The 18,648-nt window shown below is 35.5% G+C and overlaps 1 protein-coding gene across 3 annotated transcripts; it reads right to left on the reverse strand.

The window, feature by feature from the left end:
* Positions 1-755: 755 nt before the first annotated feature.
* LARP7 (La ribonucleoprotein 7, transcriptional regulator) lies at positions 756-18,638 on the reverse strand. 3 transcript variants are annotated; one of them, XM_026013447.2, is made up of 13 exons: positions 18,501-18,638; positions 13,087-13,287; positions 12,561-12,661; positions 12,406-12,489; positions 12,119-12,283; positions 11,936-12,029; positions 11,510-11,857; positions 11,289-11,433; positions 9,485-9,633; positions 8,819-8,937; positions 6,063-6,222; positions 5,805-5,896; positions 756-1,350 (listed from the first exon to the last, which is right to left on the reverse strand). In XM_026013447.2, the coding sequence occupies exons 2-13, from the start codon at positions 13,283-13,285 to the stop codon at positions 1,270-1,272; spliced, it is 1,737 nt and encodes a 578-aa protein (XP_025869232.2). In that variant the 5' UTR covers positions 13,286-13,287; positions 18,501-18,638; the 3' UTR covers positions 756-1,269. The 3 variants fall into 3 exon arrangements, with proteins under 3 accessions (XP_025869232.2, XP_025869230.2, XP_072611499.1); XM_026013445.2 differs by having other exon boundaries at positions 11,510-11,860; XM_072755398.1 differs by lacking the exon at positions 18,501-18,638 and adding an exon at positions 18,115-18,266.
* Positions 18,639-18,648: the final 10 nt, after the last annotated feature.

Consider the following 18,648-nt stretch of genomic DNA (forward strand, 5'->3'; position numbering starts at 1 on the left):
AGCTCAGTTGGTTAAGTGCCTCCTTTGGCTCACATCTTGGTTCTGGAGTCCTGGGATTGAGCCCAGTTGGGCTCCCTGTTCAGCAGGGAGTCTGCTTCTCTCTCTGCATCTGCTGCTCCCCACTCCTTGTGCTCTGTCAAATAATTAAAATCTAAAAAAAAAAAAAAATAGTGAACAATACTGTATCCCTATTTCCATGAAACTTACCTTCTAGTGATTGTTGTTGCATCTCATGGTAGTGATGTACTGTAGTTTATATAACCATGCTTCTGTTGAACTTGTAGTTGTCTGCTCTTTCTTACTACTATGAGCAATGTGGCAGTTGTCACCCCAACAGTGAGGTAGCCAATCTCCTCAAATCCCTGGCTCCTGAGAGTAGTTTCCTGACTAGAAGTCTTTCCTAAGGCATAGAAAGGGCACCAAATCCAAAGTGCACCCAATTTTGGACAAAGCTGATGGAACTGCATATAGTTTATAGCCTAAGGGAATAAACCCCATGGCTGTCCAGAGTACATTTTTGATATTCTGATAAGGGATTAAGATGCCAGTAATGAATAGGCCCTGTGGGTTCAGTTCTGAGAAGACCTTAAATACTCCAGGTCTGAAATTTTTCTGAATAAAAAAAAAAATATACAGTTTTGCTTATGGCTGATTTTTAGATTTTTTCTTCCCCATGTTCACAGCATCTGGTATATGTTATTTTAGTTAGACAAAATAAAATGTTTAATTTCATTTATGAGAAACAAACTCAATACTTTTAAAGTTTAACATTTTAATTGGGAACAGTTCATATGGCCCATTTAGTGGAAGCTCAGGTAAGCAAAGTGCAAGAAACAGAATGAAATATCACACATATGTCTCTGTATAAATCAACATGAAAAGATATCCTAGACATTTGGAAAGCAAGAGCAAATTACAAAATAAGTACAGTGAATCCAATGTCAAACATTTTTTTCTACTATATAGTATTATTTTTGCAAATATTGTTTTTGTAATATAAAAACAACAAAATTAATGATAATGTTGAAAACATTTACTAAATCACTTTGGGGTTGATTTGTGTAAGATAATTTCAGCAAATAGAATGTTTAATGAAAAGCTGTGGTATACATGTACTTGTCTCAAGAAAGTCTTACAAGGAACAAAAGTATTTCTTCTCATTAACATAGGTTTCAGAAAAACATTATTTATTACTATAAAATAAAATGTATTTCCTAAGAAAAGTTCAAGTAACCAGTGAAATCTTAAGAGGTGAAGCAAAATTGTTTTTCAATCATATTCAGAAAATCTAATATGTTTACTTGCTTGTTGAGTCTTCGCAAGTCTTATCTTTTCAGCTTTGGTGATTAACTATGGAGAAAGAAATTAGAAATTAGAATATATTGGACACCTAAAACAAAAAGATAATTAAGAGTAAAAAAATTTCAAAACTATCAGTTTGAATACAATTTTTTTGGAAAGGTGGGGGTGCCTGGGTGGCTCAGTCATTTAAATATCTATCTGCCTTTGGCTCAGGTCATGATCCCAGGGCCCTGGGATGGAGCCCTCCACTGGGCTCCCTGACCACTGGGAACCCTGCTTTTCCTTCTCCTGCTCCCCTTGCTTGTATGGTCTCTAATAAATAAATAAAATCTTAAAAAAAAAAATACAGAGGGAAAGATAGACAAATGAGATAAATTAAGCTTAGTCCAAATCAATTAGAGGGAGAACTATTTAGGATTATGGTTTATTAAATATAATAGATGTTAAATCTTTAGAATTACTAAAATACTCCCACTATAGTACCACATCACTAAGATTTTTTCAATTAAAGATAGCCAATCCATGTTGGCAATTTTTAACCTCTTAGGAGGGTTTGGGACCCATATTTGTTAGTTGTCTCATATCCCCGTGGGATTCAGTATTAATTACCAAGATGTTTCTTAAAGGATATTCAGTCCTTTGTAAATACATAATAAATGAGAATTCATTATTTGAATGAGACATTTTATTTTGGGCTGAGTGCTAAACAAACGTTTGCTTACAAATTTGAAAATTAGAATATTCCAATTAAGGATTTGCTTTTAAGAGTACTTATTATTATTTATTATACCCTTACATAAAGACTTTAACTTTAAAAAAATTTTTAAAGACTTTGTTTTTAATTAATCTATTCACCGAACATGGGGCTTGAAACTCACAACTCCGAGATCAAGAGTCACATAACACACTACACTGATTGAGCCAGTCACGTGCCCCTTTAATATTTTTAAAGGTGGCAAATGAAATGTAGAAAGCAGACATCAATATTTCGATGTCAAAATATTCCAAAAGTTTTCTTTCTTTCTTTCTTTTTTTTTTTTTTTTTTAAGATTTTACTTATTCATGAGACAGAGAGAGAGAGAGAGAGAGAGAGAGAGAAGCAGGCTCCATGCAGGAAGCCTGACACAGGATTCAATCCTGGGTCTCCCGAATCACACCCTAGGCTGAAGGCGGTGCTAAACCACTGAGCCACTGGGGCTGCTGAAAAGATTTCTTGATGTAAAATTTTTAATTATATATCCTTGGAAGAAATAAAAATCTTATTCTCTTTAAAGTATTCACCAGAGTTTCTTTGAGGTGTCTGGTGACTGTGGCTTTGGCAGGAAGTCACTTGATTTATTTTTTAGTTTCTTAAAATGTTTAGTAAAACATTAAAAGTTTACTCAAAAGCTAGAGAGTGAGTCAGTCAATAGACTGGCTGGAAGAGTTAAAAATACAAGTATTTAAAGTTCAAAAGTTGCCCAGGTTACCAAATGATCTGTTTATGACAGAAAACAGTAATGGATGGCCACATTGAGGACCACTTTGACCAGCGTAATTTCAAAGGTCTTTGGACTTCAGCAAAGCCAGAATTAAGGCTTGCATCTATGGAAGTAAAGGTTTGGTTACTTTGGAAATGAAAACAGGGGTACCCTGTATTTGTTGTTTTCCTAGGAAGTCACTTTAAGATTAAACTAAAAAGCTTCATCAGTGAGGTAAGTCAAAAATATAAATATTTATAACTGTTCACAAATCTTGTGAATTCTGTCTTTACTTGCTGAATATCCAAATACCAGTAATTTGTAGAGAAAAGACCATGGTGATAAAAAACATTTCAAATATGTTTTAAAAGCTAATGACAAATGAGAAAAGACAAACTGTCTCCAGTAGCTGTTATCTACTCTTACCAAGTGCTCAAAGTGATAGGGAAGACTACAAAGGCTTGGTTTAGCAAGGAGACCCTTTCTGATAGAGATTTCCCTCATCTTACCAATCTTTTGCGGGAGGTCTTACCCACACTTGATTTTTTTTTTTTTTAAAGATTTTATTTATTTATTCATGAGAGACACATACACACACACACAGAGAGAGACAGAGATACAGGCAGAGGGAGAAGCAGGCTCCCTATGGGGAGCCCAATGTGGGACTGGATCCTAAGACTCCTGGATCATGCCCTGGGCTGAAGGCAGGTGCCAAACTGCTGAGCCACCCAGGGATTGCCCCCTCACACTTGATTTTTATATGTAAAAATACCAAAAATAGAAAATAACAGTTTCCTTCACCTATTCCTCTTTTAATTCCATATAAATTGAGGCTTAGGAAAATCCCCAGTCTCCTGCCTCATAAGGTGAAAATCAAAAATCAAGATTTATTATCAATACTTTAAATACTTTTCTTTATTCAATTACTGGCCAAGTAATACAATACTACCGTGGAAAGGTTGAGGGGTCATATGAAAAAAGTGCCAATGTTATACTTTTGGCTGCTAGTAACATTTAACTTCTGTTACTAAGGTACTTACTCCCAGTATTCTAACTGTAACAGCCTCTTTCCCGTCAAGGCTTCTGTACTTTCTGTTGCCTCTGCCTTGAAAGCTGTGCATTTTAAACTCTCCTGCTGGTTTGCTGACTTTCCTAATGTCACTTTCACAGAGTACTTCCCAGACAACCTCACTTGACTTAAAGCTATCTCATGATATCCTTAAATCTGATTTTTCTACATAGTACTTGTCATCACCTGACCTAAACTGTTCATCTATAAACTTCATGAAAACAGGGAATTTTGTTACTCATGGCTCTATGTCCAGTTCCTAGAACAGTGGTCAACACAAAGAAGCACTCAGAAAATATTAATTTAGTGATTATCAAAAAAGTAGACTGACATACTAATTACTGTCTTCTCTGAAAAGCCTGTATAATACCCACTTTGTGTGGCACCTTATGTTCATTTTGTGACAGGAGCCAACTATCACAGTTCCTAGGTTCAGCTAGGATCCTCTATTGTTTACAAATCATGCTAAGAGGGCAGCCCGGGTGGCTTAGTGGTTTAGCGCCACCTTCAGCCCAGGGCCTGATCCTGGAGACGGGGGATAAAGTCCCAAGTCAGGCTCCCTGCATGGAGCCTGTTTCTCCCTCTGCCTTGGTCTCTGCCCCTGCCTCCCCCCAATGAATAAATAAATAAAATCTTAAAAAAAAAAAAAAAATCATGCTAAGAAAATGCTTGGTGGTGCAACAGATAAATGAGATCAGGAAAAAACGTTCCAACTCAATAATAGAGCTATGCATTGTGTTCCAAATGAATTTATAAAACTCCCTCTTCAGTGCTTACTTCCTTGCCTTAAATTTAGTTTACTGAGGTCAGCCTTTTCTGGAAAGAAAATGCTTAATTCCTACTTTTAAAAACATAACCTACATGAAACTTCACATCAATCAGAAGGATAACTATTATTTACCAAAATGATTTCATTTTAGTTGTGAGTTCTGGATCAACAATTTTTTAACATTTAAATAATCTCAGGCAGGCTTTAAAATGAACACCTCATAGACTTGAAAAAGTCTTTAGGGAGGAAGGTAGCCTTCCTACATCTCAGCAAATTAAGTCTGTACTCATGCAAACAGAATTAATAAAGATCAGTAGGAAACCTTCCCTCAATCTCAAATTCCAGTGAATCCTAAGCAATGCAAGGTTGATGAAAAAACACTTGATTTTTATTTAATAAAAACAAAAAAAAAGAGAACTGTACAAATAGAACCCCGAAGCAATAAAAATAGGATACAGGAAGTATGTATGATTTTAAGTGCTAACCAATTCTAGAAGAACATATAAGTTTTCAGATTTATATTTTATAACACACACATTTTAAAATTTTAATAGTATTAGTTTTTATGTGCCCTAATTAGTCCTAAGCATGCACTAATCTTTACATGTAATTTGTTTCAATAGAACAAACGTGACAGCTCACAAGCAACAGTAAGCATGATAAATTATTGTTATTTAAAACAAAATTACTGAGAATCTTGCTTTAAGTTGCTTAATTTACGCTTGTTTGTTTCACCTGTTGAGTATTCTAGAGAAAAAGGAATAAAGCTCATCTTTGCTGTAGCAACTATTATGCATAAAGCCTCCCAATCTTATCCGGGGAGGCTCATATCTTTAAAAACTACACTCTTTAATACATTGGGTTTTACCAATAAGACAATCTTTAAATAATCATTTACTACCAAACCACAAAACATAGCAGCTAGAAATCAATACTGATTAAATTGCCACAACTAGTTACAATAAAAGAATGGAAAACAAGAAAACTCTAAATTGTGTACCCTTACGGGGAAAATAATTCTAATTTCATAGATTTCATGTATTTTAAAATCCAGAAAAACAAATGTTCTGTCGCAATCTACAAATCTACCATGTAAGTCTTTGTTGTGTCTGCATATTATTAACTTTCAGAAAATATTTATCCAAATGTTGAATTTAGGCTATAGAACAATAATGACGACAACAAAAACCAAAAAATGAATTACCTTCTCAGTGCCTCTTTTCTTTTCACGAGGCTGATTAAGTTTGGCTTGCCTATCTACCAAAATCTTCTGCCAATATCTCTGCTCATGGTCACCTTAAAAACAAAAACGATGATCACTGATACATATGAAGAAACATATTCAAGGCATTAATTGCATTTCAATAATAAAACTATAGTTGTCTGATGGCACTTAATACAGAAAATCTAACAGAATCACCCCTAAACAAGAATTAAAAAAGATTATTTTGTGAATTTTTACCAGAAAGGATCTCCAGTTTCCAGCAGTATTTCTTTTTAATTTCTGTACATGCATTTATTACTGCTTGAGCATCTTCAGGAGTTTTAAATCTAGCATGGCACTCTGTGTCTCCTTCTAGCAAATCAACATAAACAACTTCTGAGATTGCTGCCAAAGTATCCTGCGTTAGAATTTAGAAAAAATTGAAATAAATAATAATGTTTCATGAGAATTCTAAATTATTCACATGGTTTTGTCAAAATGTAGTATACAAATAAGCCACATACAGTTTGAAACGAGTAACTTTCCTACATTAAACATTTCTTCTAAAATATACACAAATATATTCTTTTAAAGATTTATCTTTAAGTAATCTCTACACCAGACCTGGGGCTCAAACTCAAAACCCTGAGATCAAGAGTCATACACTCCAGGGACTGAGCCAGCTAGGCACTCCTAAAACTACACAAATACACTGAAAAATTGACTTGAACAAACTTGAACTCTATTCGTAACTCTTTTAATTAAGCACAATCCTAAAATATTAATTAGAATGGGAACACTGCACAAGGACAATAGATTTGTAGAACATAAAGTACAAAAATTTCTCCCAACCCCCAAATCAAGAAGGTACCAAGGCGGTGTAGTTACAATAGTGAATAAAATTAAAAATTATCCACTCACAATGGATTGGTGGGCACAGTGTTTTCATTCACTTGTACAAAATCACTTATGACTTAAAATGTATGTAAAAGACATTCAGCTTTTTCAAACTCACGAATGGAAAAAAAGTTTCCTGGGATTCTACAAAAATCCCAGGTTCTCGAGTAGATCTATGGGAATATCTCACTATAGCTCACACGTTCTGATGACAGGCTTAAACAATCTCCTCTGAACAAGTTGTGGTCACCCAGCAAGGAAAAGTTTAACCTATAATGCCTGCTGTGAGGGCAAATTAACAAGATTCCTGCATTCCTAATCATTTTTTCCCCAGCAAGTTCTGAGGTGTAAACAATGCAATTATGCAGGAATGTTAACATAATTCTTCATTCATCAACTTCCATTCAGAAAGCTAAAGAAATTACTCGAGATTCCCAACCTAAGAAAAGGTATTTTACTCAACTGGCTTCCTTTCCTTTTGACCCAAATTTCAAGCCACAAGGAATTTAGGTTACTTTTAGCAGTTGGGTTTTTTAAAGTCTGAAATACAGAAAAAACTGAGCAATATGTGAAAATGTTATTTCATAAAATAAGGAAAGCTTATTAGATTTTAATAATGATTAAGCAGTAAAAATCTGTGAAGCCAAGGACTAAATTTTAACTCATCCCTACTCTTAGCATACTGCCTATCTCAAAATATACTTAATTCTTCCCATTTCTCTACATACTTAAGTACTAAATTTAGACATAAAGCAAACCATTAATTGATAGCAAGCTGATGAAATCTGAATGTTAAATGGTAGTATTAAGTTTTATAATAGATTCAATTACTACAATCAAAAGATATTTATGATATATATACATTATAATGTTAGGCAAATCTCCTGAATTAAAAGCCTTCTTAAAATTACAAACTAGCCTGGTAATCACAGGGGCAAGTCAGGCAGCACTAACTAAATGCCTTATCAATATTTAAGAATCTAAATTTCCGTGTTAGTGATAGCTACAAGATTTTATAGAATAGAAGCAGGGTTTCAGATAATGAGAGTTTACAAGATTTATGCAAGTTAAAAAACATGAATGATAGGAGTCTATGCAAAACCAAAACATATGATGAATGTCAGTATAACAATTTTAAATATATTTGCCATACCATATGACATTTTACAAAGGAATATGCCACTGAGAAAGAAATATTATTGTGTCGGTACAAAAGGCTGTTAGAGACAATAAAATGTGTAAATAAAAAATGATTGTAAAGTAGATGTTTGTAAACTGTGTAAAACTATTTGCACACCGATACAAAACTTTTGTGGCTTTTCACAAAAGACTTTAACAGTTTCTCATTTTTAGAACTATCCAGCACAAATTGAAAATAACAAAAACATTTAAAATAAAATTTAACAAAAGCTCTTTTCTCCAAATAAATCTTGCATTTCTCCCAGGAAAAAAATTTCAATTTCCAAAAGGATTAACAAACAAAAAGTTTATATTAAGATAAAAAATGCAATTGATCCCTTTTATATCAAAATAGTTCTAGTTCTGACTTTAAGTCACAAAATCGTTTAGGAATGTACTGAAAGCTAAGAGCTCTAATAAAAACACATAACACTCTCTAGCTTGCTTCAAAAATCTACAACAGTAGATGATTAATAGTTCAAAATAATTTCAGAGAACTCTAATGCTGATTAAAGTTTTGACAAAGTATTTTCTAAAACCCATTTTCTCTGAAAACAGATAAAGTCTAAATAAGGCATATAATAACAATACTTTACCACTTTTATTCTTTTAAGTTATAATGACCACAGTATGCCTTCGTCATTCAACTACACAACAACAACCATTAAGGGCACCTTGAAAAATAAGAAAAAAGTACAGTTCTATAAAAGGATGTTTAAACTGTACTCAAGTCTGATCCAGTGTACAATTTTAGACTTCATATTTTGCTTCAAATGAAACACAATAATTATTGTGGAATTAAATCATACAAGTATTTTTCCACAGAGGAATAAATTCTAATTTGATTTGCTTTGTTTTCTATAATGCAAAACATTTTCATACAGGGAAATTTTAAAGAGGAAAGAGTAACAACTACCCTTGACACACAAAAGCATTACCCTGACTTGTTTCCTGCCAGGTAGAGGCTCAGTGCTAATGATCTTCACAATCACGCCACTCACAAACTGTGGTCCGGCTGCATTAACCTTTTCCTGGGGACAACACTCTTCACTGTTTGCTGTTGATTTGAAAAGGAAAGGCCAGAAATAAGCCTCTTACACTTAATAAGTTAACATAGTAGGCCCATTTTAGAATAACAATGAAGACTTAAGCTGATTTAAATAATTAATTCAAACTTAATTTTAAATTAACTGTAAAGTACTTTAGTAAGTTATGTTGCCTGTCCTGCTTATTGCAGATTACCATGAAATGAAATACCGTAATTTCTACCACTCTAATTGCAAAGTGTTGTTAGAAAAACATTTGTAAAACCTTAAAAAAAAAACCCCGACCCTTTCCCTTGATCAAAAAGTACTTGACTTAATAGACACAAAATAAGTAAAAAGATTCTATAAACATGATTAAAATGTGAAAAAATTATACTTTCAATTTATAAGAATTCAAAATAATATCTTAATATATTAGGATAAGTTACGGATGAGAAATTACAGTTTTTGTTACTACAAAACTTGCTTAATTCATAAACTAGGCACTCATTACTAAATCTGATGAAGAATGAAAATTTAATTATGTAATGCTACAAAAACTATCATAGTGCTGCTTACTTTTTTCAGTTTTTATTTCAGATGTAGTAGGTACTCCATTTGTTTCCATTTTTGACTCTGATTTCATTTGGGATATTGTTTTTTTTAAGGAAGCCATGCTGGCCTTTTGCAGTGCTAAATACTCTTTTTTCAAATCCATCCATTCGCTCCTGCAATGAAAAGAATGCACTTTTGAAATAGTGAACACAGATGAGCAAAAGTAAATATCTAAATACATACATTCAGTATCTTGTAACCACTCCTAACTTTTCCTTCTTTAAACACACACATTCAAATTACTTCAGAGTTCTAAGCGATCCAGGAAATATGAAAAGGGAAGTTTCCCCTGACCTAACATTTAGATTAAATGTTTAAAATTTTGCCATTCAATTCTTGAGTATGTTTCAAATATTTTTATTTATGAAAATAAAAATTTTGAATTAATTAACTAGTAACAATTAGTCATCTCTGGGAGAATAATTGCAGATTATAATTTAAAGATTATTAGTTAAACTGCTTCCAATTTGGGAGATAACATCCTTTATTATTTACCAGAATCAAAAGGAATTTCTAAGAAGAAAAAAACACCCCATGGAAGCAATTTATTTATTTACATACATTTAACATGTAGATGTTTCTTCAAACAGCTAGAGGTCCTCTAGATAGAAACACAATGCCTCTCCAGGCTCCACAGGAGCACTCATTGTTACTCTAATCTATGCCATCAAACAAGCAGATAGGGGATTTTTTTTTTTTTTTTTAAAGAGGAGGATATCTTGTGGTAATGGTCTTAGCTGTTATTATTGACATCTGTATACTTCAAAAAAAAAAAAAAGTATCCAGACCCACCCAGGATCGTACATTCCCTGAGAGCTGATACATTAGAATAACAAAAACCTCTTGTAATGATTCTCAGAGATAAAAAGGCAAAAGGAATTCAGCAGTTAAGAATAGTATAAATACAAGTGCCCGAAGTCCTTGCCTTTTAACCTTCAAGGGGAAGACAAAACGCTGGGCGAGTACTATTCCGGAAAATTAAGAAAATCTTTCTTCCCAAAGGTATGGAATTTTCTTCTTTTAACTTGCTTTCCACTCCTCAAGTGGATTGGATTGGGCTCCCTTTAACTTTAACATGGAAGTACTTTCTTTGACTTTCAAAATAGTAAGTGCTTCCATGTTTTAGTAGAAGTGAACCCAAATTATTCCTCCGAATGTAATATGGCAAGTTTGTTAATTTTAGAGCCCCGAGGGATTCCCCTTTGCTTTAACATGGGGGTACCTGCTGTGTAAAACAAAAGTAAGTGCTTCCATGTTTCAGTGGAGGTGTCTCCAAGTGGACACGACTTAATTTCTAAGCTTACTTTACAGGCTAAAGAATCTTCACAATTTACGTTTTTCCAAGACTGGGCTCCCCACCACTTAAACGTGGATGTACTTGCTTTGAAACTAAAAAAGTAAGTGCTTCCATGTTTTAGTGATGGTTAAGTCTTACTTTTACATTTTAGAAGTTTATAAATATTTAAGACTGCCTCACCGAACTACCTGTCTGGTATATTTACGCTGTATTTTTTTGAGTCTATAAGGAACGCCCTCTACTTTAACATGGAGGCACTTGCTGTGACATGATAAAAATAAGTGCTTCCATGTTTTAGTGTGGTGGTTTCTTTTTAATCCTCAGTCATCCTAAACCCATAATTTATGCAGATCTTGGCTACATGCCATGACTGTTGCTAATATGCAACTCTGTTCAATACAAATTGGAATTGCACTTTAGCAATGGTGATGGAGGGTGTCAATCTACACCAGAACTGTATAGTCTACCTACTTTGAAAGGACTCTTAATGGTATAACTTCTTCTCCCATCTTGTGCCTCTCTTTGTGTTTTTTCTTATGCTTCCTTTTTGCTTTTAAAAGGGATCCATCTTTTACATCTCCAGTATCCTTTTCCTCTTCAGTAGAGACTTCTAAATCTTAAATGCCAGAAAGGAAAGACATAAGTTTAAGAAAACTTTGATTATATAAGCTCAAGATAAATGTTGTTGGTACCTTTGTTTTCTTTGGAAACTTCTAAATCTTCTTTTTTAACGTCTTTCTGAGTCACTTTCTTTACTTTTGACCTGGGAGTTGGGGATTCTGCTTCTTCAGAAATACTTCTCTTTCTCTTTCCTGTTCTAACTATAGGTAGGCTGGATACTTCTTGTCTTTCCCGTTTTTTCTTTTTCTTTGAGGGCGGCTTTTGGGGTTCAGTTATTTCTACCTCTGATCCCTCAGACGTGGTCCTCGATCTTTTCATTTTAGCAACACTCTCCTTATCTGTGTCCGTATTTAACTCTTTGGTCTGGATACTGTCTTCCTTCTTCATTCGGCCTTTCTTCTTCTTCTTCTTTTTCTTTTCTTCTGTAACGATGCTATCGTTAGTTTTCATTTTCCTTCAACTACATATGCTTAAGTATTAACATTGAATTAAATTACCTGATACTCTAAGGACAGGAATGGGCTTATTTTTTACTGTCTTAGGAAATACACCAGGTTTTCTTGGTGCTTCTTCTGGTGGGTTGTTGAGAAACTGAAAAATCAATAAATTAAAAACCAATAAAATTGTCACTAAAAGTACTCGCTAATTTTTTTGCTTTTCCTTTTAGGTTCTGGACCTACCTCAATAGCTTTTGCTGCTTGTTCTTTTGTTTCAAATTCCACAAAGGCAAATCCCTTTGGATCTCCAGTAGATTTATAATGTGGTATGCTTATATAAACAACATTGCCACATTTCCCAAATACTCTTTCAATCCAGCTGTGATTAACATTTTTGGGAAGTAATTCCTACAATAAATTAGAAGCAATAGTAAAGTCCTCAAGGTTAATAAATTTTTACTAGTAATATGAAAGTGTTTGTCATTTTGTCTGCGATCACTATCTCTGAGCTTTTTTTTAAAATGGCTTACCACATACACTGTCCGCTCATCCTCATCCTTTGGTCGTTCCCCCAGGGGCTTTTTCCTCCGGATTCTGGTGCCTTCCAAGTCCAGCTTTTAAATGGGTACATGAGGTTAATAAACTAATAATTATGTGATAAAATAAATTGTGTAACAATTCTTACCTCTACAACAGATGAGCTTTTTAGTGCTCTGGCTATTAATTTTCCATCTGTGGTCAATTTTTTCATTTTGTTGAAAGACACGAGAAGTGATATATCAACATCTAATAGAAATACAAAAGTTAATACATTACAGAATATAATAAAGTAACAAGCCAGGATTTCTGGATAAAATATTAATCACACTCCTAAACTAAGTTCTGGATTTGGAGTAAATAAAATGCCTTTTATGCATAAAACCCATAGGAATTAAGCCTGTAAGCACATAAGAAAAACCCTGGACTTCTAGGCCCAAAGTAATGCTCAATTTGACCCTGAGGTCAAGAGTCTACCTGAGTTGCCAGTTACTTTCAAAGTAACTGAAATCTTGGTCTGAATTTATTGTATCCTAGTAAGTCCTTTAAGGAAATTCGTGTCCTTTATGAGAGTTTTATGTGGAAAAATAAAAGATGCTCCTGTATATAATATGTGGTGTACCATAATATATATACTACATTGTTCCATTTGTTGTACAGTAAAATACACCTACATCCGTCTCTGGACTTTTCTATTTGCTCTCGAAGAAATCTATCTTTGTGTAGATTTGCATCTCCAAACCAGAAGTCCACTTGCTTAGCAATATCTGCAAGCACTTGTTTAACTCGTGACCGTTTCTTTTTTTCTACTTCTTTTTTCTTTTCAGTGCATTCTTCCATTGCCTTTTCTTGATTTCCACCTTCAGTTTCCATTCCTGTTCATTGAAAAAAGGTAAATTTAGGTCCTAAGTATAGGAAGACTTTCAGATAATTATTAACCTTTAATTGTCCGAAAGCTTAAGAGACTGTCAGCTGGCAGAGGACAAACTTTGGGGTAACACCTAGCAATTAGTTAAGGAAATTTTCATTTGACCCGTGGTTTTTAAATTTTTATCTTCAGTCTCTTAATTGTTTACTTTTCATTTTCCTTGTTTTACCTCTGAATCCTAGCTTTACTTTTTGAAGCACTTTTACTGCAGGGCCAGATTATCTTCCTATATAGTAGGTCTATATTACACCAAACTACACTTCTATTTTTTTTAATTCAACCTGTCAAAGTGTAAGATTAAGGTATTCAGACATTCTCCATCTCAAACTCCAAGTAAATAATTTATTCCTGATTATTTAAAAAACTTTTTTTTAAAGAACTTATTTTTCAGCAATTTATCCAAAATGTGGCTTGAACCCTCAGGTCAAGACTCCCATGCTCCACTGGCTGAGCCAGCCAGGTGCCCCTTAACTGTTTTTCTGTTCACTAGAAGCGGAACTTAACTGGTAAGCTATAGAAGCGGGTTTTTCTTTTCCAAGGGACCTTTCCCATCCCAGTGTTAAAACCAATCAAGTGTCATTTAGTGCTGAGTAATCCCATTTTTCACCCAAATTCTCCCTTCAACCCATTCTGTCAGGCTTCTCTTTCCACCATTCTAGTGAATTGAAAACCGTGATCTCCATGGACTACTGGAACCCCTCAGGGGCATCTGCAGTTAAACTTCCTTGAAAACCTTTTCATTTGGCTTCTAGGAGAGTTTTCTTAATCTCCTTTACTGGACCATCCTAGTTAGCTCTATCTTTACATGCTATTGAGTCCTGGGTTTCCATCTTATCTCCACACATATCCTTTCTGAGGGTCTCTGGCTTTAAGCTCTTTAGCTCCATGCTGATGTTTCACAAAACTGTATGTTCTAGAGCTGACTTCTCCCATTTGCTCCCCCCATTCCATCACTCGATTGCTCATTTGACATCTCCACTTATTTAAGAGTTTCTCTTATGTAGAATAACAAAAATCCAACTCACACCTATTTTTTTTGCCATGCATTCCCAACTCAGAAGACACTGATCACAACACTGCTGAGAGTAAAATTCTAAAATTCTTTTCCTAATATGCCACAACAAATCTAGGAGCATTTATGTTAGCTCTAACTTTATAAAATATATCCTAAATAAGAATACTTTCTATTTTCACAACCACCTGGTCCACACTATCATGTCTTGCCTACTCTCCTCCAAGAACACTGTAACTTGTGTTTGCTTCTACTCTTCTTCCATTATCAATTCTCCAATCCATTATCTTCCATTTTCATCAATTACCATCAATTCTCCAGATAGTAACCAAAATAATTATTTAAATATGTAAATCAGAGTATGCCAATCTCTGGGACAAAATCCTCCAAAGGTTTATCAATACTCGAAATCCAAAGCCCTTACTGTGGCCTGCCTGGCACTATTTGATCTGGCCTGGGGATATCTAACTACATTTCTAACAATTCTTTCCAACAGGCTCACTCCAACTATGACATACCATTCCTTAAACATGCTAAGGCCATTCCCACCCCAAGGCCTTTGCTCTAGCTGTTCTCTTCACCATCCTCACCACATCTGGAGGGATTACTTCACTGTTCATTCAGGTCTCTATAAATGTCACTTTTTCAAAGAGGCCTTTCACTCAATCTAAAAACATTTCTGTTCTGCTAATCCTAACCCTATCCATTCCATCTGCCACAATTTTGTATCCTTTAAAAAAAAAAGATTTTATTTATTTAGAGATAGAGAATGTGAGAGACAGCACAAGCAAGGGGGAAGCAGGGAGTCCCACTAATAGGGGCAGGGGCCATCCCAGGACCCTGAGACCACAACCCAACCCAAAGGCAGCCCCTCAACCAACTGCGCCAAAGGCACCCTACCACTTTATTTCCTTGTATCCTCTTGTTGTTACCTGGAATTACAATTTTATTGTCTGTCTACCCCACTAGAATGCAAAAACTACAAAGGCAGAGACTTTTTCTTTAATCAAAGGCAGAGACTTAAGCTTAATCACAATCCATTTCTTAAATAGTATATTTAAAAGGATCTCCTATTACAAAGTGTTAAGCATTTCAAGTTCTTTTGAAAGAGGCAGGCTTAAAAAAAGGGTAGGATTATAAATAAAATACAAACAGAAGCTATAAATGATCAATACAGCAGGATTCAATGCTAACCTTCTCTTTTGCAAAAACTCCAAATTGTAAAGGACAGTCTATCAGCTCTCCAATTCCTTTTGTCAGAACCACTATCTAAGGAAATAGTGGACAGAACTGTAGAAATGCAAAGTCCAAATTTTTCCCGAAACCAGATTTTCTCCATCATTCTCATCTTAGAGACCTTCCTTCATTCTCTTTTCTAAGGTTTACTTTTGTGACTTGAAAAACTAAGTTCTAAAACTCTTGCCTAGTGTGCCTAACATTTGTCTGTAATTTGTGATCTTAAGAAACATATCCTGTAGATAATCAAATATATTTTCATATATAAGAGAAAGATACAAGAAGTAACAAGATATGGTATAATTTCACTTCCCAATGCAATGGCTATGAAAATCAAGTCACACAGCAGTACTTTCGTGAGTCTTGATCTAAGACAAGTCTACCTTCTCACGTACTTGACAAAATGTAACATTATCATTATTTTATCATTTACCAATCTGTCACCAAGTCCTACCGATTTAACTTCTGGAATGGTTTTTATTTCCCTCCAATATTTTCCACAAAAAGTATCACTACAATATGGAACAATTTATAAACCGTTCTAGAAGTCATTCATCCTCCTCATAAGCTGTGTAACTTGTCTAAAACACAGATCTAATTTTATAATTTTAATGTTAAAACTTTTCAACATTAAAAATTCCTTAGTACTTTCTTAGAATATGTAAGTTTAAAAAATTGTTGATGGGGATCCCTGGGTGGCGCAGTGGTTTGGCGCCTGCCTTTGGCCGGGGGCGCGATCCTGGAGACCTGGGATCGAATCCCACATCGGGCCCCCCGGTGCATGGAGCCTGCTTCTCCCTCTGCCTGTGTCTCTGCCTCTCTCTCTCTCTCTGTGACTATCATAAATAATTGAAAAAAAAATTGTTGATGAATTAGTGACATCAAATTGGCTTCTAAACAGAGGCTTTCACACAAACAATAAAGGTACTGTGTAACAAGTCCAGTTACTTTACACATATTGTTTTAAATCCTCACAATCACAATTAGGTGGTTCCTTTCAAATTCTTTTTACAGAGGCTTAAAAATTAAGTGAATTGGCCAAAATCAGCTGGGTAAACATGCTCAGTTAAGTGAACAAGCTCTGGTAAGTCTGACTCCCTTACATTGCCCACCTTTTAGTAGACCTCTTACAGCCTGTCATGATACATTCTGTATTCTGACCCAGATATTCTTAACCTAAAGTCTATGGAATTTTGGGTGAGTTTCAAACATTCTTATGAATTCTGTGAAATTGATGAAAGATAAATTTTATTATTATTATTATTTTAGATTTTATGTATTTATTCATGAGAAACACAGAGAGAGGCAGAGGAAGAAGCAGGCTCCCTGTGGGGAGACCGACACGGGACTCAATATGAGGAACCCGGTGTTACCACCTGAGCCAGAGGCAAACGCTCAACCGCTGAGCCACCCAGGTGCCCCAAAAGAGAAATTTTAAACAAAGGAATTTAAATATAAATTAACATAAAATGAATACGTATCAAATATTTTATTTTAGTGAAATTAATCAAGGAATTAGTTAAGTGTTAAAAACTAGTTCAGTGGACACCTAGGTGGCTCAACGGCTGAGCATCTGCCTTCTGCCTTTGGCTCAGGGTGTGATCCAGGGTCTGGGGGTGGAGTCCCGAATTCGGCTCCCGGCAAGGAGCCTGCTCCCTCTGTCTCTTCCTCTCTCACTGTGTCTCTCATGAATAAATAAAATCTTAAAAAAACAAAACAAAACAAAAGAACTAGTTCTGGAGGGGGCACTTGGCTGGCTGTCAGTAGAACACGCGACTCAATCCCAGGGTTGAGAGTTCAAGGCCCATATTGGGCATGGGGTCTACTTAAAATATTCTATTAAAAAACTAGTTCAAAGGAGAATTAAAAGATCTAAGCAATCAGGAACACTGAAATGAATTTGTTAATAGATGCAAAACTGGTTAGGGCCATAACTGCAAAACTGATAAACTACAAGACTAAGTTCCATTACAATAGTTTCCTACAACTAACACAAATGTAAAATAGCTCAATGATAATGAAAGAGAGAACCTGGAAGAGCCAGCTAGAGAAGACATCCAGTATCTTTTTTCCTGGCCATTTCAAGGTGTTCCACAATTTCCCAACAAAATCATACGTAAAATGTCTTGACGTGCATGCATCTTCCTAGGATGCTCATCTATAGCCTTTACCATTTCTAGAGGAAACGGTGTCAAAAACGTTAAGTCATTGTTCTACCATGGCTGACCATTCAACGGTACCAGAACACCGTGCCTGTTCTTTGAATTAGTCTTGTCTTTACTTGCCTTATAAACTCCTATTCAATTTTCAAGGCCCACGTTAAATGGCATCTTACTCTCTCTAGCTTTCCACCACCACGTCTCCCCTAATTTACTGCCTCCTCATCTATTTTCCCTCAAGCACATTTATTAACGCACTCAGTACACTACACTGACGTTTATAATTTGTCAGTTCCCTTCCGTAACTGGATTTTTCGATTCTTTGATGACAAAAACTAGAATCCCGAAAAAGAGAAAATGACTTAACTTTAAAAACTTAAGTGCTCACACCCGCTATCGTTTGGCCGCCAACGCTCAGATCTACGAGGCCCGGCAATTTCACCTTCGGCGACGGCCCCCCGTCGACACCAGTCCTTTCCCAAGTACGCTGCCAAACACCGGGCGGGCCCCCAATCTCCTAAAGCCGGACGATATGCGCCCCCCATCTCCGAAAACTGGAACTACAAGGGCCGCTGAAGGACCTTTGCGCGTGCGCAGAGAAACAGGACGCGCAAACCAAACCGATGGGTTTGTGGGAGGGGACGAAGTGAAAGGGCCGACACATGATAGAATGGAGCGCGTGACAAAGGACTTAGAGGACTTGAAACCTCACTCAACCTGAGCGACACGATCTACAGTTTACTTCGAACTTACTCTGTCCAGTTCCCAAAATACTGGGCCGGTGATTTCGTCCTTCAACCTTTCCGTCTCCAGATCCTTATGGAGCTGGTTTCCGCGTCATAGGGTGGGCGACACCGTTCTCTGGTACGCCTCCGAAAAGGCGAGTGCGAGTACGGAGACG

The sequence above is a fragment of the Vulpes vulpes genome, chromosome 4 (assembly GCF_048418805.1).
Source record: "Vulpes vulpes isolate BD-2025 chromosome 4, VulVul3, whole genome shotgun sequence".
Taxonomy (NCBI): Eukaryota; Metazoa; Chordata; class Mammalia; order Carnivora; family Canidae; genus Vulpes; species Vulpes vulpes.